The following is a 25,429-nucleotide window of genomic DNA, read 5'->3' on the forward strand; positions in this document are numbered from 1 at the left end:
TCCCCTCACTGCAAGCTCCGCCTCCTGGGTTCACGCCATTCTCCTGCCTCAGCCTCCACAGTAGCTGGGACTACAGGCGCCCACCACCACTCCCGGCTAATTTTTTTGTATTTTTGGTAGAGACGGGGTTTCACTGTGTTAGTCAGGATGGTCTCGATCTCCTGACTTTGTGATCCACCCGCCTCGGCCTCCCAAAGTGCTGGGATTACAGGCGTGAGCCACCATGCCTGGCGCAATTTCTGAGTCTTTTGGTCTCTCCAGGATTTCTTCCTTTCACTTGCCAGGAAATTATGTCAGAGAGAACTTCGGTTCACCTTGATGGGGAAACTGAGGCACAGAACGATGTCCCTTGCCAGTGATACTAGGAATTCCTAGATGCCACTTGGGGTCTAGATAGCATGGGCCAGGGCAGGCGAGGTGGCTTATGCCTGTAATCCCAGCACTTTGGGAGGCTGAGGCGGGAGCATCGCTTGAGCCCAGTAGTTCGAGACCACCTTGAACAACATGGAGAAACCTCATTCCTACAAAAACAGAAACAAAAATTTTCCTGCCTGGTAGCATGCGCCTTGTAGTCCCAGCTGCTCAGGAGGCTGAGGCACGAGAATCACTTGAGCCTGGGAGGCAGAGTTTGCAGTAAGCCAAGATCGTGCCTCTGCACTACAATCTGGGCAACAAAGTGAGACCCTGTCTCAAAAAAATGAAACAAAAACCCATGGACCGGGGGACTGTGGGCTAGCCCCCTTAAATATTCCAGTCCTGTGGTCGACAGCCTCCCCATTAGCAAGCTCTCTAAATACTAAGGAAGAAGCATCCGGGAATAAACACAGAAGCCACAAGATCCACCCACTCAGACAATTAACTAGTCTAGAGTCTCTCAGTGGGGGGAATTTCCTCACATTCTTCCTTTTCTCCTGTTTTCTTTTCTTTTTCCTTCCTTTTTTCCTTTCTTTCCTTTCCTTCCTCATGTTCTGCCCCTGCCTCTTTCAGTTCTCCCTTCTCAGGAGGAAGTAGGCTGCTTTGCAGAATGCAGAGCGGAAGTCAGATCTCAGGAAGGACCTCCAGTCTGTGGATTGAAAGAACTTGCACAGCTGGGAGAGACAGCACCTGGGCCCTCACTCCAGGCAGAGATCTGCCTGCAGCCCCCAGGGAAAGTCCACTCACCCACGGGAGTCTGACGGGCTGAGCATTTTTGGAAGTCTTTAGGAGCTGCTGTGTCACAGCAGGCAGCCGGAACAATGGGACTCTTTCTTTCCCTGTGCAGGAGACAGGCCCACAGACAGGGCCTCACAGCTGGGACAAAGGCCCCAGTGAGGTCAGGACAGTGCTGTGCGAGTTGGGAGTGTGGGGGAGGAATGGGGAGGTAGGTGTGTGGTAGAGCAGCCTGGAAGGAAGGAAGCTGGAGGCCCTAGCAAATAAGTTGGGGCTCTCTGGAAGGCCATCTCACCAGGCTGCCAGGCCCCTCGGCAATGTTCAAGCCCCTAAATCTCACCCAGGCTGGGTCTCTTCTCTCCATACACATTCTGATCTCCTTCATTCCCAGGAAACTGAAAACTCTGCAAAGGGACCCCTGTTTAGACATGTGTGAATGAGGCTGAGCGCTTAACCACACGTCCAGGGGCTTGGCAGGGGTGAGCACATCGTTAGATTGGTGCTGTGCCCTGGAAGCAGAGGCAGACACAGATGTGGCCTCTACTCCACATCCCCAAAGATGGGGCTGACACTCTATGAGGGGCCAATTCCTCCTGCCCAAGGCCAGGATAGGACACACACATACACGCACACACACACAGGGACTGGGCCAGGGGTTGGACTCTGTGCAGGACGCTGAGTCACCCGTGGACCAGCTCCGCCTTCCCCAGGAAGCCCAACAAAGCCAGGAGAGGGCTTCCGTTTCCGGGCCCCGCCAGAACACCCGGGCAGGTATCAGGGACAGGGCAGGATTCCAGCTTCAGCCTGTCTACCTCTGAAGCTCTCCTGATCAATACATCAGAGAAGATGACGGAGCCCTCCTGCCGCTCTTAGGGAGAGTCGGTGAGAATGCCTTGATGGGAAACCAAAACCCCTTCCAGCTCACCACCATGGGCTCTCTGGGGAATCCAATATACTATCAAACTCTACCTCAGGGGACCTCCCTTAAGAGCCCAAGGACAGACACTGTCCCTCCCCAGCCTTAAGGCCCTACTTTCAAAGGCCCACCTTGATCTTCATCCACTCACAGTTCCACCTAAATGCCCTGAGAGCCCTAAAAATGCATTGACTGTACAATCACAGGGTAATACAGGATAAAGTGAGGATCTACTCTGGCCCCAGAATCATCCTCTTCCCTATAGCTCCTTAAGAAACAGAAGTCCCTGCTCCCTAGCGACGCAGGGCTGAGTTGTGTGGGGGGCAGAAGGTGGGGCAGGTGAGGCCTGGGGTGAGGAAGGAATGTGGTGGTAGGTGGGTGTGGGAGGTCACACTGGTATATCAGAGACCAGCTGGTTTCAAGTTTAGCAATAGCGTGGGGAAGGGCCAGGAGCTAGGCAGGGATGGCCTGGGAGAGCCCCAGCTCCCACCAACACAGAGCTGTGTTGAACCTGTGTCTGCCTGTCTTGCCCACTATCTCTGGGTCTCCCAGTATTACTCTCAGTCTTTGCTCCTCTGGATCTGTCTCTCTGTCTCTGGATTTCACTGGCTTCAGAGAAGGAATAAGTATTTCCCTTGTGGGTGATGTGCTGTAACTAAGTGGGCACATGCAGGAGTGTGTACACACGACAGTGTGCACGTGTGTGCCTATGTGTGACTGTGTGTGCCTGAGGATCTGCAGGAATGTCCTCTCATCATGAGGACAGACCGCATCCTGATATGCACTTCACCAACAATTCTGTGCACTGGGAAAAGGGTGCACACACATACACACACACACACACACACACACACGTGGGCGCTGGGTCACTCTCTCTGCAGTTCTCAGAGTGACCTCATCCTCTCAACCTCCGCTGACTCACAGCCCCCAGGGCCAGCTAAGCCTGGCCGGAAGTCCAACCCCCCACATAGCCAACCACCCCCCTTCCCCTCCCGCCTCCTCAGGACGCAAGCCCGCGGCGCCCCCTGGCGGGATCCTGCGGCTCCTCGCACCCCTCTGCCAGTCTCCTTCCGCGCACGCTTACACGGCACTCTCAGAGCGCCGTGCTGGGTCCGCGGCGCCCTCTGCTGGCCGCTGCCTGTGCGGGCTCCCAGGTCATTCTCCGGAGCCCAGTCCGCCGCAGGGCTGGGAACCTCCCCTTGGCCCTTAGCTTCTTTCCCTATTTCTTGCATCTCTGCCTCCTCTGCTGGACGTAAACTTCCTGCGGCCTAACCCCCAGACGTGCTGCAGTGCCAACGGAGCTCTCCCATCACCCTCACTCTCACACTCCCATGAGAGAAGGCCCTTCCGGAAGCTCAGAACTGGGATACCAAGGCACCAACCTCTGCCTTCCTCTCTGGGACCCCAGCCCTTCTCCTGGGACCCCAGCCCTTCTCCCTACCAGGACAGAGCTCATTGACGTCCACTTGACTCTGAGGCACTCAGGGCACTCCATCTCTTTGCAAACATGCTACATCACTCCAGCTGTCCCCCAGCACCTGTGCATTCCTTCATTCCATAAGTACTTCCTGGCAGCTATTCTGGCACTGTTCTACTTGCTGACATCTTTGGGACATCTCTGACCTTTGGAAGCGAATAAACCCCGAAGCTCTATGTATCCTACGAGGCCCTGCCCAACCTAACCTCTCTCTGTCTGTCACAGACATACACACAGAAGCATCCAACTTGCTTGGGCTCATAGGCAGTTTTATTTCCTGTTGATTTTACAGACAGTTCATCCTGCAAGCCCATTCCCTTGGAAAATCCAGAATGAGTGGGCACAGTGCTCCCCAGAGAAATGGAGGGGACAGGATGGCTGCCAGGGAGAGGGCAGTTGAGGCACTTAGGGATTTACCCCGGCCCTGATGGAAGATCTGGTGCCCAGGGTAGGGGGAGAGGGCCTGGGCTGGGCTGGAGCCTCCCAGATATTTCCCAGAATCCCCTTCCGGAACTGTCACCTGGACTCTAGCGCCACCCGTCGTCATGTTGTCACATCCTGTGGTGGCAGGAGCACAGGGTATGAGGGAGAATTTGGGTGACAGGGCAGTGCTGTGGCCGGCAGTGTTCAAGGCCTTGCCCCCTAGGGACCTGGCGTGGGGCTGGAAGGGGGGATCAGCAGCGCCTTCCAGCGTCCCAGCAGCCTCCCCTGACGTCCTTCTGGGTCCTTCCCTGGGTGCAGAGCTCGGGCCTGGGGAAGACAAACACTCACCCTCCACCCTGGCTCCTCCTCCTCCTCTCCTCAGAGCCTGCCCTCTGATGTTCTTGCTCAGCCCATAAGAGCCCAGAATGTGGCTGCATGTTATCAGACATCAGCACTGAAGGAACCCCAGAGCCTCCAGCCCACCTTTTCCCCTTTGCCTCAGAGAGGGGCAGTGACTGCTCCAAGGTCACATGGCCAGTGACAGGCAAGACTGAGAGTGGAGCCCAGGGCTACCGTTGGCTACTGTCTCCCACTCCTACATGCCTCCTCCTGTCACTCACAGGTCTTCTGGGCACACAGGAGATCTGGGGGGCCTCCCAACGGCCGTTCTCTTGGCATCGGATCAGCGGCAGATTGCGCTGGGCCAGTCCTTCCCGGCACCGGTAGCGAAGCACTGTGTCCACCTCATAGCGCAGCCGTGGGCGGCCAAACACTTGAGCCAGGGGCAGCTCCGGTGGCGGCCCACAGGACACTGCAAAGGAAGACAGTTAGGAACTGGGAGCCTGGCTCTGTGGGTGACAGTTCCCAGAATCTCCACGGGGAAGAGAAAAATGGGCCACAACATGACAAAAAAAATTAGGGATTCAGAGTGGACCCATATAACTTGTTAGCTCTCCCATGGTCTGGAACACGTTCTGACTCCTCTGTGTAGCCTTGCACTCTCTGTCTCCAAACATCAGTTGCCCTGGTCCCCTAACCCACCCCTCCACTTCCTTGCTGGGACCCTCCTTTGCCTGCCCTCACCCAGCCCCATCTTGCAGGTGTAGGACAGGTGGTAGTTGCAGGGCACATCACTCCATTGTCCCTGATCATGCCACACCATGACCACGCAGTTCTCTCCAGACAGGAAGTAGCTGTCAGGCTGCCCAGGGTTCCAGTTCTCATAGAGCTGGGGGGACGGAGGAGGTGGTGAGGAGCTCCTACACCAGGAGCACCGGGAGAGGGCCTAGAGGATCTGGGGAGGAGGACGGGTGAGCAGGGCCCAAGAGAGGCTAGGGAGTAGGGGACCTCCCGGGGAAGGGGAAAGGAGAGGGCAAGGACTTTAGGGGAGGGAGAATGGGAGCCAGAAGGGAAGAGAGAGGACACAAGGAAGGGAGGAGAGCCCAGGGAGAAGAGGCAAAGGGCACGAGAAAGGGAAGGAGGCTGGAAAAAGAAGGGGGCAGGGTCAGGAGGGGTGGGGATGGTAGGGAACAGAAGTGCTTAGAGGAAGTGAGCTAGACGGCGGGGGGGTCGACTGGGGCCTCTCACCAGGGGGACGCCATCCGACCACAAGAAGTCGCCTTCAATGGTCCTATCGTTGAGCCCGATCCACTGGTACTCCCGGTACCGGTCTAGGGAGACGAAGGGGTGCAGTGAGCGCCACCGCCAGCAGATGGCGGCCGTTCCCCGCTCCCGGGCGGTCTGCGGTGACTGCCTGGGAAACCCTTACCCGCGATCCAGCACCCGCCCTTCCCGGGTTCTTCTACCTCCCTCCAGTCTCTGCTCAAGGGCCAGATGGAAAGCAGGGGAATGGGGGTGGGAAAATAAGGAAGATATGAATCCAGGCTAGAAAAGGGGAGTTTTGGAAAAAGGGTAAAAATTTTTAACAAGATTGGAGTTGGGGGAGGCCGACGGAGGTCGGAGAGCCGAGAGGTTGGAGGGACTGGAGGCGGCCCCTTGCGCGGCGGCCCCTTGCGCGGCGGCCCGGCCCACACAGGCGCACTCTACTGCGAGAACCTCCACTTTCCGTTCCCGAAGGCCACTGCCTAAGCGTGGGTTAGGGAAGGAGGGAGAGAGAATGAGAAGGAGAGTGAACGAGTGAGTGAGGGAATGCACGCTTGAGAAAACCAAGGAATGAGTGCATGGGTTAATGAGGAAAGCGGTTAGGCGAGTGAGAGAGAGCACGCATGGCGGGCGGGGGGCCCCTCCCACCCTGTTCCCAGCCCACTGTTGATGAAGTCCTGTTCCTCGGGCGTGCTGATGCTGGCCAGATGCGCGCCGTACATCCGGCACTGGGTCTCTGCCTCCTCCCAGCTCCTTCGTGTGGAAAAGTGTTTGTAGCAGGCGCCCTGGAAGGCGTCCCAGCCCGGGTTGCAGAAGCTAAGGCCTGCGGCACAGACGGATGGAAATCTTAGGGCATCAAAACCCAGAGCGCCAGGTCCCCTGGAAGGGGCTGGTCTCCTTCCACTACCGCAGGCCGAGAGGGGCGGGACTAAGGGGCGAAGGGGGTTGACGTCAAAGAGCTAGTAGAGAATGAGGGGGCTAGCATGAGCCTAGAGGGGCTCTTGGGCAGGGGCGCTGGTGTCTTTTATGAGAGACAGGGACCAGGGTGAGGGATGGAGTTCTGGCCTGAGTCTCCATCGTAACAAGCAGTGCTCTCCTCTCCAGGAGAATGGAGCCTGTCATGTATTGACCACCGATTAAATGTCAGGAGTATGCTTTGCACTGGTCTCAAATGGACCCCCTATGAGAGGCATTTTGGCTTCACTTAGATAAGAAAATTGAGGGTAGGACTCAAAGAAGTTATGCAACTTGCCTAAAACAGGGACTCATTAATGACAAGGCCAAAACCAATGTCCTCCCTCCCCCTTCCAGAAGCAGCACGTTGTGGCAGGGTCCAGGCTTCAAACCTGTGCCCCGTCCCTCAACACTCACCAACATCGCACAGGTCTCCCCCATAGCCAGGCAGACATAGGCAGCGGATCCCTTCCTCCTCTTCCAAGCATGTCCCACCATTGTGGCAGGGGGTGGGGACACAGTCACCTGAGAGGGGGAAAGAAGTGAGGCCGGGGGAACGAGACAGCCCGACTCTGCAGCCTGAGCTCTCCAGAAAAGGGTGCAGAGGGCCCCCCAGCCCTGATCTCTCTGTCCTGGAAGCTATAACAGCACCCTAAAAGTTCTCCCTAGAGACTGTCTCTGGTCACAACCCAGCCCTGAGTTCTGGGTTTCTTTCCTCTTCCCGCTCCCCACTTCAGCACTGGCTCGGCCTTGTGCAAGCCACTGTTGTGGCCACCAGTGTGAGCCCAGCCCAAAAGGGACTGGGGAGAAGTGGCCAGGAGGGCCCTCAGAACCCAGCCCCATGATGGAGAAAGATACTGGGCACAGAAAGTTATAGCTCTAAACTCTTATCTGGCTTCTGTGTGATATTGGGCAGGTCATTTTCCTTCTCTAGGCTTGGAGTTTAGTCCCACACCCCCTTGTCTTTGTGCCAGGTCCCAGCACAGTTCTGTATAGTCCAGGTGGAATGAATGGAAGTGAAGGAGGGAACAGAAGGATTACCATAGCAACAGTGGAGGGTGGTCTCCCTTGACTGCTCCTGAGACCTGATACTGGTGTAGTCCAGGTGAATACTAACCATTCTTCCTGCTGTCCACTGGGCAGTCAGCCAGCCCCAGAAGTTGTTAGTGGAGATCCAGCCCACTTTCCTCACTCTAGGCCCTGCCCTTTCTCCCCCAGCTTAGGAACTAAGTTGCAGCAGCTGCCATTGTCCTGCAGTGCTGACTGGCCTCACACATGCAGCTTTCTCTCAACATCACCCAACATCTCACCTCCCCTTCTTATATCCACAGACTCTTCCACTTACCAGACTCCCTCTCTAAACTCCACTTTGGGCCTTCTGCAGGTTCTCCAACCTAGAATCCATCTCACTCCTTCCTTCTGGCTCCCTGTTCTCCAGGCAGTCCTCTTAGACTGACACACTACCCTGAAGGTCTGCAATCTGTTGCCTGGCTCTAGCTCCATCTGGCTAAGCCATCTGCTTTACTGGACTTTTTTTCTATGGATCCTGGGGTAGGATGTGGCTGTGCTTAGGATGTGCTTGGGTGCTATAGGAGCTGTCAGTTTCCAATCCTTTCTGGTTCAGATGACCCAGGGGAAGATGGCTCCACAGAACAACTGTGTAGGTCATGGCCCTCAGCTATGGTAAGGTCAAGGCCCTCAGCCATGGGAGGCAAAACCACTCCAGGGCAGAACCCTTCAGACTTTGCCATCCACCTCTGGAAGCCATGGCCAAGGCCCACAATGCTTTACGCTGGCCTGGCCACAGATCCGACTGCCTGGTGGGAATCAGTAGGGGTGGAGAGAGGAGAAGCTGGAGTCGATTCAGAGAATTTTGCTGGGATGACCTAGCTGTTTTTGGGTGAAATGAATCAGCTTTTCCAGCACCACTCCTCCTGTCATCTTCCCTCCTGCCAATAGTTTCTTCCCAGCTGGTAGTGCTGCCCACCTCCCAACCCCAGAGGAAGAGGTATTTCATTTAACCCGTTAAGCACCAGGCCCCACAGAGGGTAGAATCCTGAACTTCGTCCCATTTCTCACACTTTCCTGTCCCTCCTATTGTCCTTTCTGCTCCTTCCCATTCAACCCTCCAACCCTGGGGGACAGAGGCTCTCAAACTTGGTCTTTGGTCCCCTACCCAGGCCATGGGTCCCTCCCCTTGGCTGTGGGCTACAGAACCTGAACCCAGCACAGGCAGAATCGGGTGAAGAACTCTTCTTCTTGTCATCTTCCCTCTCCCTTTTTGGGGACAACTACTCTGCACAACCAGAAAGTTTTCTCTTTCTTTCCACTGAAACAGCAGTCAAGGAGACCTCCCACTTACCCTCCAGGTGGGGGAACTAAGATACTGTAGATACTTCCAGTTGTGCTCCTTTTCCCACCAAACCCCCTCCCTATTCCCCATAGGGCTGAACTCCAAGGCCAATTTACAAGGACTTAACAGTTGACATGGGTAAGCCTGGATGGGACACAGGATGTGATCCATCTAAGACAGGGGTCCTAGGGCTGAGGGAATCCCAGCCTTCCCCAGGGACTTCCACTGGGAATCTTAGCCTTCTTGAGTAGGGAGGGCTTTTCTCAGACCCCAGAACCTGACTCCTTCCTTCGCACTCTCCATCACTTGCTCTTCGATCTGTGTCTTCTCCAGCATTAGGTACTTTGAGACCCTTTGGGTTTGGGGAGGGTGAAGCCATTCCTTCTGGAGAGTAGGGAATGGTCATTAGTGCAGGAGTTAGTGGAGAACAGGAAAGCTGTAGGTAGTGGGATGAGCGTTAGACACCACCCCCTGCTGAGATGCAGGGCTGGGGGATGAGGGTGAGGGCACCTGAATGCCAGGGAACTGCCTCTATGCTGAGAGACCCTCAGTTCCCTCAGTTACTATGACACTTGGCACCACCAAGATGGACTGGAAGTGAATATAAATGCACAACCCATGCACCCCGGGCTGCAGGGGTTTCTCCTCATCAGGAGTGAGGGACTGCAACTCCCAGTACTGCCTCAGACTATGGATGATGACTTCTCCAGGGGCAATGTGTACAGTCACATTTTGGAATTTCAGCAGCCAGGAAGGAAAGTGTAGACAGGCCTGAGAAGGAGAGGCTGGGGGAACAATGAGGGCTGTTAGACTGCCAGGACAGACAAGGGGAGAAGTTGAAAATGAAAAATGAGGCCAAGACACACACACACACAGGGAGAGACATGGAGCCAGAGAAGAAGCATCCAAGTGCTCCCCATGACACAGACCCATGGAATGAGAGGGGTGGACAGCAGGAGATGGAGACAGAGGGTACCAGAGCTTGGTTACAAAGCGGTTTAATAGAGATTTATTTCCAAGGCTTGTTTTCCATGAAACAGTCAAAAAATACTTCACAGAAGTAGTTGCTTAAGGCTCTGTTGGGGTACGGGTTCTCCTGGACTCCAGAGGTTGGAAGGTGGGGAAGGGACTCCCAGGCTTCCCTGAGATCAATGGGAGGCAGCTAAAGGGGATGGCACACAGGAGGAGGAAGGGAGTAGTGGAAAATAGGCTGAGCCCTGAAGACTGCAATAGGTGATGAGGACCCCTGGAGAGGCCTGAGGATGCTCTGTGGGACTGGTGAGATGTGAGCCACAGGTGGAGGGCCCAATGGCAAGGAAGGGTCACAGATGGTCAGTGGCAGGGCTGGGGTCACAGGGTGAAGACTCGGAGAGCTGGGATGGAAGTCACAAGGTGGGTATCCGAGATTGGAGACCCATAGGTAAAGGTGGGTAAGAGAATGAAGGCAAAGGACAGGAGAGTTTGGGATGAGAGTGGGTTAAAGGACTACAGGTCAGGTGACCCAGAGCTGCAGGGGGAGGAAAAGGAGTAGGGTAGAGAGGGCAGTTGAGCCTTGGGCAGAATTACCTGATGCGGGGACCACGGCCACTCCACCTCGGCTGGCGCTGTCAGTGGGCAGCACTGGCTGGGCCTGCACTGAGGTCCCTGCCGGGGCAGTTCTTCCAGAATTATCTTCAGAGGGGGCCTCCAGTTCCCTGGTACCCTCAGGGGCCCGTGTGGCTGGAAGCAGGGAAGGGGCACCCTCAGAGCTTCCTGTCTCCTCACTCTCTCCTCGAGGGACCCCAGATAGCTCAGGACCACCGGTTTCCTCCCCCACCTCTCTTGCCCCAGCCAGAGTGGAAGGTGATGGGGATGCTAGGTTCCTCTCCCTGGGAGTGGGCAGAGTCTCAGTAGGTGGTCCATGGACCCTTGGAGGCCTGGGAGTTTCTGACTCTCCATCAGGAAGTGGTGATACACCAGGCTGCAGGACTGCCCTTGCTGGCGCCTGGGAGAGTGACTCCTCCTGGGCTGCTGGCTCAGTGGGGAGAGAGACCTCAGGGCCCGGGCTGTTGAACTCGCTGGGCCATGACCACAGAGCCTCATCCTCCACCTCTTCCTCCTCTTCTTCTTCCTCTTTCTCTTCTTCATCTTCATATTTCTCTTCTTTCTCCAGTGCCTTGCCTTCCTCTTCTGAGAACACCGTGGGTGGTACCATGGATTGCGTTTCAAATTCTAGGCAAAGCACAAACGGTTCAGCACCAGGGACAGCGCCCGCCCGAGGACCGAAAGAGAAAAGGGAAGGGGAGAAAAGGGGGGCTGGGGAGGGTGAGCCCTGGGGAATAGGGAAGAGCCCGCCCTGAGGACAGGTGATCCTTGCTCCACACTGGAAGAACTTGACCCCAGCTACATTGTTGAGGCAACACTTGAGAAGGCTCTGTGAGCCATCATTAGCCCTGGAGAACATGATCATTGCATCTCCCTCCTACTCTGTCAAAACTCTAGTCTGTTTTGGGTGTGTGAGGTGGAAGGGGGACCAAAGAAGAGAGGCCCCGCCTTTCCAGGGCGCAGCTCCTTAGTGCAAGCATCTCTAGCTCCATAGATTTGGGGGTGGAATTTACTGGAAAAGCAAAAGTTGGGAGAGGGACAGGAAAGGTGCCCTGCACCCCTGAGCTGCTGAGCAAGGACAGGGCAGAGTCATGCCATCCATGACTCGAGCATCAACCTAGGCTTGCCTCTTCTGCCCCCAACTTCTTTCAATCAAGACGTCCTTAGGGTAAGGGATTCGAGTTACCTAGGACTGTCCTAGGGGCCTCTGCTGGGTCTTCTGGAGTGGAGCTTCCACCTCCTCCATCTTCCATGATGGGGATGGAGTAGATGGCCCCACGGGATTCGCTCTCCATGGCTTCCTGAGGCAGCTGCAGTTCCTCCAGGGTCTCTGTCACTGTGATGATGGCCTCTAGTCCATCAGAGGCTGGGTCGGAGGCTGTGTTGGAGGCCTCAGGAATGGCAGAAGGCTGGGCCGAGTCTGTGGCAGGAGGAAAGTATTGATGCGAGGCTGAATAGGTAGCTCTGCCCTCCCAGGTCACAACCTGCACCATGGAATTCTCTCAATTCTCTCACATCTTCCCAGTGGAGCACCTACTGGGGCGCAGGGAGCATTCCAGAACTTCATCACTCATTTCTCAAGCATTCATCAAGTGCCTACTGTGTGTCCTGCCAAGCATTCTCCTGGGCACTGAGGATACAGTGTAGAACAAAACAGCAAACCTCCTACCCTCAAGGGAAATTATATTCTAGAACAGATGACAAACAAACATATATTATAATGTTACAAGATAAAGAACACTTAAGCAGAGTTAGAAGATAGAATGATGGAAAGTACTACTTTGGAGTGGTCAGGAAAGGTTCAAGTGAGAGATATTCCCTAGCGGGAGGGGCTGGAGCCAGCAAGATGGATGAAACAGCTTTAGCACCTTGGGATCTTGGGCTTGGGACAAGGTGTGAGGGGTCCCAGCCATCCCCAAATTCTTTTATTTTTTAGACAGAGTCTCGTTCTGTCACCCAGGCTGGAGTGCAGTGGCACAATCCCAGCTCACTGCAACCTCTGCCTCCTGGATTCAAGTGACTCTCCTGTCTCAGCCTCCCGAGTAGCTGGGACTACAGGCATGCGTCACCACTACCAGCTAATTTTTGTATTTTTAGTAGAGACAGGGTTTCACCATGTTTGCCAGGCTGATCTCGAACTCCTGGCCTCAAGTGGTCCACCCACCTTGGCCTCCCAAAGTGCTGGGATTACAGGCGTGAGCCACTGCACCCAGCCTCCAAAATTCTTGAAATAGGAGGGGAGAGGCTTGTCATTCCCTCAGGGTAGCTGGAGGGCAGAGTGCAGGAATAACTTCAGACACCACCTGAGGATCTCAGTGGTGGGGCAGGTAGTCAAGGGAAAAGGCCACCTCCTTCTGGGACCTACTCCCTTCAAATAACCAGAAGTTTAGAATGGTTTACTTGTCCTCTGGGGAAGGGAGCGAAGAGCAGAACACCAATGAAGTGAAGGTGGAATTGGGCTAAGAAAAGCCCTGAAGGCCGTCTGTGCTCAGCCAGGCAAGACAGGACAGTGCGTCCCTGCCCTTATCACCTGCTCCAGTGAGCCTTACTCCTCACCAGACCTTGTGTCCTTGCTGCCTCTGTCGTCCACCAATTGTAGTCTCAACTGTAGTCATATTCCCGCTCCCCTGACCCTCCTCATGATCCAGACCATTTCTTTCCAAAACAGTGCTTGGCTTGGCACACAATCATAGCCAGTACACAGAAGTTTTAGCTATTACTACTACTATGACTACTACTACTACTACTACTACTACTACTACTACTACTACTACCACCCTTGTTCCAGGAGGTCTTTTCAGATGGACCTGTCTTCCTATGGACTTTTACTTGCCCACCCCTCCCCAGCCCCCAGCCAGATATGTCCACAGATCTGTCCCAATGGAAGTAATGCTTTTCTCTCAGTCTCTCCTCATCCCAAGAGTGAGGCATCTTGTCTTCCCTTTGAATGGGGGTTCCCATGGCAAAAGCTGTGTCTTCATCCTTCAGACCAAGTGCTCCCTTAGGGTGAAGGCTGTGTCTGCTCCTTCTGTTTCTGCTTCCAGCTCTTGTAACAGCATTTCAGGCTTACAACTGGGGAAGGACCTAGACACCCCATGGCAATGCCTCTCTTATTGTCAGTTACCCTTGGCCTGGGTCTTTTGCCTCTGAGGGTCCCAGAAACTGCCTCCCCCTCAGCTCCCAACATAAGATATGGGCAGGTTTGGATGCAGTGGCTCACACCTATAAATCCCAGCACTTCAGGAGTCCAAGGTAGGCAGATTGCTTGAGCCCAGGAGTTCAAGACCAGCCCGGGCATGAAACTCCATCTCTACAAAAATTTGCTAGACATGGTGGCATATATCTGTGGTCCCCCCTACTCCGGAGGTTGTCACGGAAGGATCCCTTGAGCCCGGGGAGGTTGAGGCTACAGTGAACCATGATCGCACCACTGCACTCCAGCCTGGGGGACAGAGTGAGACCCTGTCTCAAAAAAACCCAAAAACAAACCATAAGACGTGGGCAGAAAGCTATCTCTATTCCCAACTGTGCTTAAGGTTCTGCTCCCTTTAGGGGGAATTGAGTCCATCCACCAGTATTTGGTAGTTAAAGATCTGACACCTTCTTAAGCTGTAGTTTCTGGAAATCCTCCAGAGGGCTCCTGAGGGCATTTGGTTGTTGACTGGAAGAACTTGAGCAGATTACTCATTGATTTCACAGAATGTTGGTCAACTCTGTTCTGCCAATAAGCTGGCAGGAAATGGGAGCTTATTCAGCAGCCCAGCTGGAGCACATAAGGCATGGACTACTGGTGGGAAGGCAGATAAGGAGAGGCCAAAAGGTGACCACCCCTTGGGCCAAACAGCTGACAGACACCACACCAGAGGGCATGCCCAGATTTAGAACCCTAGATGACAAACTGGACTTCACCCACGACCCCTTCAGGTAAATGGCAAAGCCCTGAGCTAAACTGATCAGACTAGGGTAGGATTTTTAGGGCTCAACTTTGCCTTTCTGAGATTGGTCTCAGCTTCTGCAGGGAGGTGGGCTCACCTCGGAAGCAGTAGACGTTGAAGCGGCTGTGCTTATTGGGGAAGCCAGTCTGGTTGGGGAAGAGGAAGAGAGTCTTGACACCAGGCAAGCCCCCACCACAGCGCTGGCTGGGTGTGACAATGGGGTAGCGCACACTGCCATCAGCCAGCCACCCTGGGCTGCAGCGGTCCAGGCCACCATCCCAGGCGGCATACAGCTGGCCCGTGGTGGCAATCTCTGCACCCCGCTCCTGGCAGTACGCCCGTGCTTCCTCCAATGTCAGCTTTTCTGGAGGGTCACCCAGGAACAGTTCTCCTAGGTGGAGAAGAGAAGACTGGGTCACCAGGCAGCTGGTAGCTCCTTCCACTCTGGTCTCCCATGGGAACCCTGGGCAAGCTTCTCCAGTTCCCTCATCTGTGGCAGGGAGTCAACTACTCTAGGATCAAAATCGGAATAGAACCTCAAGATGGACATTAGAGCTCAAAGAGATGGGGCCCAAACTTCTCATTCTGCAAAGCCATGCACAGAGTCCACCCAGCAGGTGGTAGATGAGTTAAACTCGGTATCCTGCCACCTGGCTGAGACTTTGGTCATGAGCTTGCCTCTGACAGTGTTTGGAGAGAAGGACATCAATTTTCTCCTTACTCCTGCTTGCATCCTTAAACTCAGGAGGGATAGTAAAGTCCTGCCGAGGCCCCAGGAGGACCTATGGGCGGCATGGGGGGTAGGAGATTGTCCCCTGGGAACCTCTCACTCCTAATCACCATTTAGGTCTTCAGCATAACAGTAGACATCATAGAGGTCATCCGGGTCCACCACACCATAGTTCCGGACCCCAGGGAAGCCATCCATATCTCCGTAACAGGCCTCTCGTGGGGTCTGGATGGGATACCTGGGGAGGAAGGACAGAATCACTTAGTACAGATGCTTTCACCAGGGAGCCAGCCCATATTGACTCTATTGAATTCCACTGCCACCACAGTGCAGCCACTTGCTGACAGCTCACTGTCCTCCTAGCTCTACAGGGATGCACATGCTCACGGTCCTCACCTCCCCCCCTCAGACCAGCCTCATCCCCCAGAGGCAAAGAGCCCTGCGTGCCCAGCCTGACGCACCAGGCAGCACCCAGCAGAAGAGGGGCCATGGCCACCTCAGGGGCAAATAGAAGCCCCAGTCCACAGCCCCTGCCCACCTCACGGTCTGATCCGACAGCCAGCCAGCATCACATTGCTCATAGCCCCCAAGGTAGGCGGCATAGAGCTGCTCCGGGGTGGCGATGTGGGCTCCAATGCGGGCACAGGCTTCCTGGGCCCCAACAAAGGAGAAAGCGTAGCGGGCAGAGCCCTCTCGGTAGAGAAAGACGACCCCTGTGGGGCAGAGAGGACCCCTGAGCCAGGTGAGCACCCAGCACACTGGCCTCCCCTCACCCTCCTTGTCACTCCTCTGTACACAGGGGTAAAGTTCAATTGTGCTCACTCTACAGCATGAGGGACTTAAGTTAGATGGTGGGGAGAATTTCCTCCACCTGAAGAGAGAAAGGAGGCCTGTGTCTCCTCACTCTTTTTCCAACCCAGGCTGCGCCTTCCAGCTACGTTTGCTTCCCTCTCACACTGTGGGCTCCCCGAGGGCAAGACTCCTCCCTTCCCTCCCTCCCTCCCTCTGGGAACCTCCCTGCCCTCTCACCTTTCACCTTGACCTCCACAGCGTCGCTGCTGTCATCGATGCCGTGCTGGACCTCGCAGCGATAGATGCCTGAGTCGTTGGGGCGCAGCTCGCTCAGCGCCAGGGAGACATCGGTGAGCGACGCTGGGTACGCAGGCAGTGCCACGCGGAACCGGTAGGCCTCATTCACCTTGACGCGAACTCCCCGCGCCACCAGCACCTCTGCCTCCCGGCCCCCAGACAGGAAAGTCCACTTGACCCGCGGAGATCCCAGCACGGCCCGGCGGCTCGGCGGCGGCCGCAGGTAGTGGACGTGGCACGGGATGGTGAGGGCGCCACCGAGCACGCCCTGCAGTGGCGCGTGGCCGGAGATGCGCACGCGAAAGGCGCGGTCCTCTGTGAACGGGTGGAGCCGGCTGGAACTTAATGCTGTAGACCCTCAGAGTCCCACCCGGTGGGCTCCAAGCCCCGATCCAGGATCCCTCCTTCCAGCCCCAGGATTCCCGGGCCCCTCTAGAACCAGGGGCCAGGGTCCTGCAGACCTACCTCTGGGTCCTCCAGGACCATCCGGGTCTCCAAACCCATCCCCCAAAGTCTCCCAGTCAACTCTGCCCCCCAGATTCCTTGCCCTGCTCTCAAAGTGTTCCACTTCCTCTCCAAAATTCCTAGACCACACCCCAGGGTCCTCCAACCTCGCCCCCTGAGTCCTCCAGCCCAGTTTCCCGGTCTACTCCCTTTAGGGCCTCCTTCAGGGTTTCTCCTAGTTCCACCCCTTTCCCACCTGCTAGCTCCAGGATCCCCTATCCTCCACCTTAGGGACCCAAAGCCTTGCACCCAGTGCCCCTCGCTAGTCCTGCCCCATGATTTCTCCCATCTACCAGATGCTCACAGCTCAGACTTTATTTCCAAGTGTTCCAGCCTGGACCCTTCCCCACAGCCCTCCCAATTCTTTCTCTTCTTGGGGCCCCTAAGCCTGGAAGCAGTTGGTTAGGACTGAACAAGACAGAGATGGTGACCCCAAGTGGGGTTGCTTACCTGAGCTGTCTCCTTCCAGAACATCTGCTAAAGCTGCAGGAGCCTGGGCCAGGACCAGGGCTGCCAGCAGGGGCAGGAGTAGCTGGGCCATGCTGCAGGCTGACAGAAGGACACGAGAAGGAAAGATGGGGTTAGACTTCAAGATGGACTTCCCCCGGCTCCCTACTACACTCATGTGGGTTCATACATATCCTGGCTCCAGAATTCCCCTACCTTCACATCACCAGGGACTCTCTGTTTCTGATCCCCATCTTTCCACCTAGGGATTCCTTCTCAGAACCAAGACCTGAGTCCTAGTCAACTCTCTGTGTGACCTAAGCCAGCTCCTTACCTTCTCTGGGCCTTTATTTTCTTATTTATAAAAGAGCATCATCATTACTACCTCATGAGTTGTAATGGAACCACGTGCTTTGAGAGTGTTTTGTATCTTAAAACTCCTGCACAAATGTATAGCACCAGGCACACAGTAGGAGCTCAGTATATAGCATGAATGGTGGGTGCTATTATACTCAGAATTCCGTCTGCTCCTCCCAGTGCCAGACTCCTTCCTTGAACCCAGAGCCTTCTCCCATAGTGCCTCTCTAGCCTTTCCTGCCTTCTAGACTGTCCCTGCCTCCATGGACACCATACCCACCTGGCCTTTTCCAGGAGGGCCTTCTAGACTGAACACAAGTAAGCACAACTTCTCCTGAGCTCACCATCTCCTCTACCTCCTCCCCACCGTTATTTGTAAGGAAATTCTTCTCTTTACTCCCCAACATTCTCCATCCCCCTTCCTTGGCTGCCTCCTCCCTTCTTCCCAGCCTCTCCTTTCTGCCTGGCACGGGCTTTCCCACCGGAACTCTTGGCTCAGAAATCAGTTGGGACAAAGCCCCTGTCTCTGCCAGTCTGGCCTCCGTCCAGCCCCTCCCTTCCCCCACCCTACCTTTTGTGAAAGGCTTGGGCTGGAGGGTGGACTAAGGGGGGTGAGAATAAATGGGAGGGGCTACCCCTTCCTACCCCTGGCTATCAGAAGCTGTAGAACCCGGAATATTCCTCGAAGCGCTTACACTGTCATAAAAAGGATGTGGCATGACACTGAGAAATGGAGACTCAGGCTCAGAGAAGGACAGGGCTGACCCTGGATCCCTAGCAAAGAAAAGTCAGGCACGAGGGCAATGTGCTCCCAGGAGAGAAGGCTCAGAGTTACATCATCTTTAAGGGTTGGGCTAAACTTAGAAGAGCATGGAGATCCAGGTCTGCCATGGAATAGGCCAATGATGCAGCAAGAGAATTGAAGGTTAGACTACAGGCAGGACTCCTAGAAATCAGGTTTATTCCACTGGCTGTGCACTCCCATTCCAGGCCCACTGTTTATCCCCCATCTTCCCTGCCCTGTCAGCCTCTGCCTTCATACCTGCCCCTGTACTTTCCTAAGCCTGAGTTGATGGGAAATTTCCTACTTTTCCCAGATCCTCCCACCTCCCTGCCATCATAACCTCCATCTCCCCCACTGTGTCTTGGTATCATTTCCTAGGGTCAGAGTTGGGAGAGGAGCGGCACAACCAGATGTTTAGGGCCTCTCTCTGACCTTTGAGAGGGAGGAGGTTCTTGATGGGGCCAGATTAGAGGTGCTGAAACCAGCTCCAGGCGTGGGGGTGCTTGGGAGGACTGTTCTGGGGCTGGAGTGGGAACCATTGGGCATGAGCAGCCAGTGCCCACTGGGTGCTGGGAAGACTGTTTGCCATGCATCTGAGCTGTGCCAGGGCCTGGGCCTGGCCCCCTTCTGGTGCCCTCCCTCCCTTCTCTCTGGGCTGGAGCTGGAGTTGGAGCTGCTCACAGACCTGGCTCCCATCTCTCTGACAGGTGGCCCAGAAACCCATATAGTTGGAGTCACTTTGGGGCCAACACCCTGTACCACTCTTTCATCTCTGTTCTGACAGTGGGAGAGTGATAGAAGAGGGTCTAAGGCCAATGAGGACCTAACTGCTCTGGAACATGGAGGGCAACCTACCCTTGACCCCCAAAATGGGAATCACTGACCAGTGAGGCCAAGAGGGCAGCCCCGTGCAGTTCTCAGAGAGCTCTGTCTCTCCAGTCTCGGGCCTCAGCCTCCCAGGTGCAGCTAGGAGCCCTGAGGAAACTCAGACTTCCCCACATCTGGTACCAGCCTCGGAACCCAGGGGTCCAGGGTTCTGTGGCCTTCTCTATCCCACACACCACTCACCTCCACTTCATCTTCTCTTCCTCCAGAGCAGGCCACACCTCTCCGTCTCTAACCCTGAGAGCTCAGTAGTCATGCTGTCCCTTCCCTTGATGCCACAACATCCCCCTCTCTGTTTCTGCTCCAGCCTCTTTATCTCTGCCCTTGTTTTGAATTGCTTGAGCTGTTCAGGAAACTTTCCTCTTGTCACATCGTTTCTGTCTGACCCTGGATGTCCATCTCACTTACAGTCTTCATAGACCCAACTCAGAGAGTTAAGACCAGGCGCTCTCTCTCTCTCTCTCTCTCTCTCTCTCTCTCTCTCTCTCTGTGTAGGCATGCACGTGTGTACACACATCTAACAACACCCACCACCTCCATGCTGAACACCCATCAGCTGGCAGCCAAGGCCTGTCCCACAGGAACTGAGCTCCCGCACTCAGCAGGGTCAGCAGGGAGGCACAAGAAGCCAGAGCTTTGGCTATAGCAGGAGGGAAGCTCTCTGCTACCCCCTTAACGGCTTCATGAGGAGCAACATGAGCCTACAAGATATCAGCGGGGCCTTAGGGCCTGTAGGAGTAATTGCAATCATCATATAAATAGTTCTTTTTTTTGGAAGCACAACTGATAATACTATTAGCAATGTCACCAGCTGAGCTGTTGCAGATCCCTCTCGTATAGAATCTGAAATGTGGATGATGCTGTTATAAATAGCAAAGTTAGCCATAACAACATAGGCACTGGTAATACTGTGGGTGGGTCTATGAGTAACACTGTTCCCTGATCTTACTGTTATCATCTGCAATCTAAGTAATGCAGATAATAATGGTGCCCCTCAGAATTGATGCCAATCTCTTGGTCCTATTAGAACCATGTAGGCAGAGCTATTCTAATAGGTGGGGGAATACCTGACAGGATATGGAAATACCTGGGAGAGGGAATTCCCAGGCCCCTGGGAATTGGACTTCCTGGCAGTGCTAGGAAGGAATGCAATATTGGTAACGGAATTCCAGCTAATAGTTGGAATATTACTAATGTCTACCTGAGCCAGTTCTCCTAAATGCTTCCTGATGATAGCCTCAACTGTGAGAAAAAGATTGTTTATAATTTGCTCTTTACACCGATGAGGAACCCGAGGTTCAGGGAAGTCAACTAACTACCCCAAGGTCACAGAGCAAGGAACCGAGCTGGGATTCCAGCCGAAATGGGCACCCCAACTACCCCCTAGAGAGGCTCTGATCAGCTGTCCTGCCGGACTACAGTAAGGTGTCCCCAGAAGGGTTGCTGGCCGCTGCTCCTGGAGCTGCCTGCGCGTGGGGAACGGAGGCAGGGAATGATCCCGACCGCTACCGCCCTGCCTGGGACAAGGTCGGAAATCTAGGGGACAGCGCTGGGACTGGAGCGCGCAGCAGGGAAGACGTGAGGACCCGAGGAGTTGCTGATCAGACTGCAAGCAGCAGGGGGGCTGCCACTGGCAGAGCTGACAGCGTGTAGATCAGAGATGGCAACAGCAGCTGCGGGAGCTCGGGGCTGTCCGGCAGCCTACCCCGCTGCGGTGTCAGGAGTCGACGAGTTGGGTGCCCCAGAGCCTCGAGGCAAGGGCTGACAGGCCGGGGTTGCAGACCAGGCGGGCACTCCCTTCTCTCTGTCCCCGACCCCAGGGCGGGCGGCGGGGCTGCGGAGGCACTCACCTACCCAGGGCTGGGGTTGGGGCGCGGCACTGAGAAGTTTGTAGCCTCCTCCGGGGGTCTCCTCCGGATCTACGTCCGGGTCCTGCAGCTGCAGCTGAGACTGCGGCGGGGACTGCGCTAGCTCAAGAAGAGGCTGGGGCCGCAGGACATTCGGAAGAGGGCGCCGGCCCTCCCGGCACCGCACAAAACCCCCTTTCTTCCCCCCGCCCCTGCCCCGCCCTCCCCGGGGCCACCCCCGCCCCCTGGTCGGGAGCGCCGGGGGCTCGGGACAGTCACGGGACCCGCTGCCTTCTTTGCGTTGGCTCCCGGCGGCAGCGGCGAAAGCAAGGACGAGCGAAGTAGGACATCATTCAGCGGATGAGAAGCCCAGGGCTTGTGGGGGGGGGGGTGGCAGGAGGGGCGGGGAGGGAGCGTTCGCTGAGCTAGAGGATGACGATGTTGCAGCTGGAGAGCTGGAAGTTGGACAACCGGAGGGACTTCTCGTTGGTCAAAGAAGAAGGAGGAGGGATTCAATTAGACGTAGGAAGTGGATGAAGGGAGAATGGGGGCTTTGCTCCTGAAAAGAGGCACCCTCCCTAATAAAAATGGGAAACTCTTTTCTGGAGGCAGAATGGAGTGCAAATGACCGTAGCTACCTCCCTGGAGGCAGCTATGATTGGGCTTTGGCTCCTGTGGTGCTCCCACTCCCTGCACAGAGGAGGAGTTGACTTTGCAGCTGGAAGGATGGAGGTTAGACAGTAGAATCATGGGTTAAGCAAAGCAAGTCAGGAAATCTCTAGACCTGGGGTGGGGGTGGGGTGCGGGTGGCACTGTGAAGGGACATTACCAGTCATGCAAACCAATGTGCAAAATTCAGGCGTTGCTGGGAGCCCAGAAGGCCTACTGGCCAGGGCTGTGGATGCTGAATGTGCAGCCTGATGCCAGGGGGTGGGCCTTGAGTGCTGCCCAGCCAGGAACTCCTCAGTGCCCAGAATACCAATGACCCTCCTTTCCCCCAGCTCCAGGGCCTCTCTGCTTCCCTCTCCTTTCCCAGGCTCTCTGCTTTTCCCTCCTCCCTCCTGGGACTGTAGGCAAAGCCCCTGGCATGGACAGTGGGCAGGACAGCCAGATACCTAGATTCCCTCCCCTGGATACCAATATTGGCACCAAGGATAGCTTTGAAGGGCTTTGATCCCCATAATCTCCACAGCATTTTCAAAATACCCCAAGTAAAGTGAGGTGCGCTCAATGCAAATGCAGCCTCAAGGCAGATCCCCAGCCTTCCATCTAGACTGCACCCTAGGTCCCTCTTGGGAACTCTGGACTGCTCCCCACTGAATGTGCCAGCGTCCCCACTCACCACTGCCTGGCTTTCACTCCCAGCGCTATGGACTTGGTTTCAAAGGGCTTTGAGAAGCTCGCAAAGAAAACCCACTCCAAATCTTTGAGGGTCTAAAGGGAAGATTCTGGCCCCTTCTCAGAGACCCATCTACTGTAGGAACAGGACAAGAAGACTTGGGGGGTAGGGAGGGGTGGATGGTAAATTTCCTTACCAAGAAAAATGCAGGCCGGGTGCGATGGCTCATGCCTATAATCCCAGCATTGGAAGGCCAAGGCAGGTGAATCACCTGAAGTCAGGAGTTCAAGACCAGCCTAGCGAACATGGTGAAACCCCATCTCTACTAAAAAAATACAAAAATTAGCCTAGTGTGGTGGTGGGCGCCTGTAATCTCAGTTACTCGGGAGGCTGAGGCAGGAAGGATTGCTTGAACCTGAGAAGCGGAGGTTGCAGTGAGCCAAGATTGTACCCCTGCATTACATCCTGGGTAATAGAGCGAGACTCCGTCTCAAAAAAAAAAAAAAGAAAAGAAAAGAAAAGAAAAGAAAAGAAAAGAAGGCCGGGCGCGGTGGCTCAAGCCTGTAATCCCAGCACTTTGGAAGGCCGAGGCGGGCGGATCACGAGGTCAGGAGATCGAGACCATCCTGGCTAACGCTGTGAAACCCCGTCTCTACTAAAAAAATACAAAAAACTAGCCGGGCGAGGTGGCGGACGCCTGTAGTCCCAGCTACTGGGGAGTCTGAGGCAGGAGAATGGCGTAAACCCAGGAGGTGGAGCTTGCAGTGAGCTGAGATCCGGCCACTGCACTCCAACCTGGGCCACAGAGCAAGACTCCGCCTCAAAAAAAAAAAAAAAAAAAAGAAAAGAAAAGAAAAGAAAAGAAAAGAAAAATGCCCCAGAAAGGGATGCAAGACTGAAGGGAACAGAGGAAGGTGCCTGGGAGAGTCGGGAGGAAGGGATCTCAATCTATTTACTTTGTTAAACAAATATGAGTTGAATTGAATTCCAACTGTGGACCAGGAACTGCTCGAGGTCTGGAAATGCAGTTCCAATTCTTCTAGTAGAAAGAGGGGATCTGAGAAGGCCTTTAGGGACAGGTCTGGGCAGCCTTAGGATGTCTTTTTGCTCCCCTTAGATGTTGCATCTCAGAGCTGCAAGAAAATCCCCCTTCCTCAGGACAGTCTTAGCATGGATGCGTGTGTCCAGCCTATCTCCACACTGGCTCTACAGGGCTTGAGGCCAGCCAGGCTGAGCCAGGCAACCAAGCGGCTGAAATTTAATCCCAGTGGTGGCTCAGATGTAACCACAGCTCTTGCCTCAGGGAAACCTGGCTGTGACCAGAGAAGGCAGAGAAAGTGACCTTCCTTACCACCTCTCCTCATGACCAGAAGGGTTGGCACTCACTTCGGTGCCCTGGGGGAGTCCACCCTTGACTGAGGCCAGCAGCACCTGGGTCTGGACAAGGGCTGGTATCAGACAGTCTGTTCCAAAAGGCAGATCCCTGGTGGGAGACTAGACGTGGTAAGAGAACAGACAGCTGCTGTTGCACAAACAAGGACTCTGGCATCACAGGCACTGAGGTCAAATTCCTGTTTTGTCATTTGCAGTGGCAAACCTCAGAAAGGGCCCTGTTCCTCCTCTGAAGCTCTCTTTTCTGAACAATGGGCTGAATAATATCTACTGCACTGGGCAATATCTACTGTACCTGAACTGGGCAAGGGAAACCCCTGGCCCATGACTTGGGCTCAGCAAAATCTAGTTTTTTTCCTTTCCCAGTCACATACACATGCACACGCACCCAGCAACCTAATCTGCCCAGATCTCCTGGCCAGGAGGTCAGAGGACCACTCCCCTGGAGGGCTCATTATTTGGGAGTAGAATCCTTTCCAGAGGATTTCTCAGGGGAGGAAATGGGCACTCTGAGCCTTTTTCAACATTTCCAGCTGAGAAAATGTATACTGAAGGCTAACCTGCAGTTTGAACCAGCAATTGCTGATCAGGGACTCTCTTTACAGTTACAGACCCTTGGCCACATGCGTCTTCCCCTGTTTCTATTCACTTTCTGAGAGGAGGCAAGAACCAAGACCTCCCTCTGCCTAGTCCGTCCAGATCTCAGAAAGAGATCCCCGGGACTGGCTGAAAGCAAACAGAATCAATGGCAGCGGGAAGAATGAAAGTCAAATTTCAAGTAGAACCTCCTGTCTCAGTAACAGGAGAAAAATTTCTCCAGTAACCTTGAGTATCTTCTGAACACAGAAACTGAGACCCGAAGAGGTCAAGCAACTGTCCAGAGTCACTCAGCATGGCATTGGCTGAACCATGACCAAAAATCAAGTCTCCCAGGCCAACGTTCTTGCCAGGGCTCCCCAGATGTCTATCAGGGCAGAGAGAAAGAGGGAGGTGGAGAGAAGAAAGAGAGAGAGAGGGAGAGCGTGGGCAGCTCTCCTCCCTCTCCCACATGCAGCCCAGCTGGCTGCCTCCCAGTCTCCTGGGCCCTGGGGAATTTTCCAGCCTCTCTGGATGAGAACAATCAATCTCCTGCCTCCACCAGACCCCCAACATCCCCCATCCATGCCAAAGCCGAGGCCATGACCCAAGTTCAGAAAAGAGAATATCCCCTCCATGTTCCTGTACCCTGAGTTCCCCCATCTCCAGTGTTAGCCCTGGGCCTTCCTCATTGGATTCTATTCCACAGTGGCTACTGGGAGAGCCTGTCCTGCCAACCTCCTTGAACACCTGCCTCTTTTCTCCCAGACTTGGGGTGGGGGCCTAGGCAGCTGAGTTCCTCTCCCAGGCCCTGCACAGGCATCTGGGTCTTGTGCCATGGGCATGTGGGAGTAGGGCTGAAGAGGGGGATGTGGCTCTGAATGCTGGCACAGCTGTGTTCAGAGAATGGGGGCTTTGAAAGCTTCTGAAAGAGGCCAGGAAGCACAGGACCCCAGCCCAGGCGGGAGGGGGTGGGGGGCAGAAATGGCTGAGTGTGGCTCTGAGGGTTACTGCTGCCACAGACAGGGAGTGTGGAGTGTGGAGTGGGAGGGGAAGTGGGGCAGTAGGGAGACAGCAATGGGAACT

The 25,429-nt window shown here is 55.0% G+C and overlaps 1 protein-coding gene and 1 long non-coding RNA gene across 3 annotated transcripts; one reads left to right on the forward strand and one right to left on the reverse strand.

Annotated features, from left to right (window-relative positions):
* Positions 1 to 1,896: 1,896 nt before the first annotated feature.
* On the forward strand, positions 1,897 to 17,294 carry LOC115899215. Its single transcript, XR_004058925.1, has 3 exons — positions 1,897 to 2,031; positions 16,174 to 16,435; positions 17,186 to 17,294. It is a non-coding gene; the product is annotated as an uncharacterized LOC115899215 (long non-coding RNA).
* Positions 3,791 to 21,362, reverse strand: BCAN (brevican). 2 transcript variants are annotated; one of them, XM_010356409.2, is made up of 14 exons: positions 21,040 to 21,362; positions 17,167 to 17,265; positions 16,153 to 16,527; positions 15,662 to 15,836; positions 15,234 to 15,361; positions 14,491 to 14,784; positions 11,645 to 11,878; positions 10,441 to 11,085; positions 6,939 to 7,046; positions 6,232 to 6,390; positions 5,553 to 5,635; positions 5,049 to 5,193; positions 4,586 to 4,776; positions 3,791 to 4,292 (listed from the first exon to the last, which is right to left on the reverse strand). In XM_010356409.2, exons 2-14 carry the CDS (start codon positions 17,255 to 17,257, stop codon positions 4,185 to 4,187), a joined length of 2,736 nt encoding a protein of 911 aa, XP_010354711.1. In that variant the 5' UTR covers positions 17,258 to 17,265; positions 21,040 to 21,362; the 3' UTR covers positions 3,791 to 4,184. The 2 variants fall into 2 exon arrangements, with proteins under 2 accessions (XP_010354711.1, XP_030792564.1); XM_030936704.1 differs by lacking the exon at positions 21,040 to 21,362 and having other exon boundaries at positions 3,795 to 4,292; positions 17,167 to 17,349.
* Positions 21,363 to 25,429: the final 4,067 nt, after the last annotated feature.

Source organism: Rhinopithecus roxellana, chromosome 8 (genome assembly GCF_007565055.1).
Source record: "Rhinopithecus roxellana isolate Shanxi Qingling chromosome 8, ASM756505v1, whole genome shotgun sequence".
NCBI classification, from domain to species: domain Eukaryota; kingdom Metazoa; phylum Chordata; class Mammalia; order Primates; family Cercopithecidae; genus Rhinopithecus; species Rhinopithecus roxellana.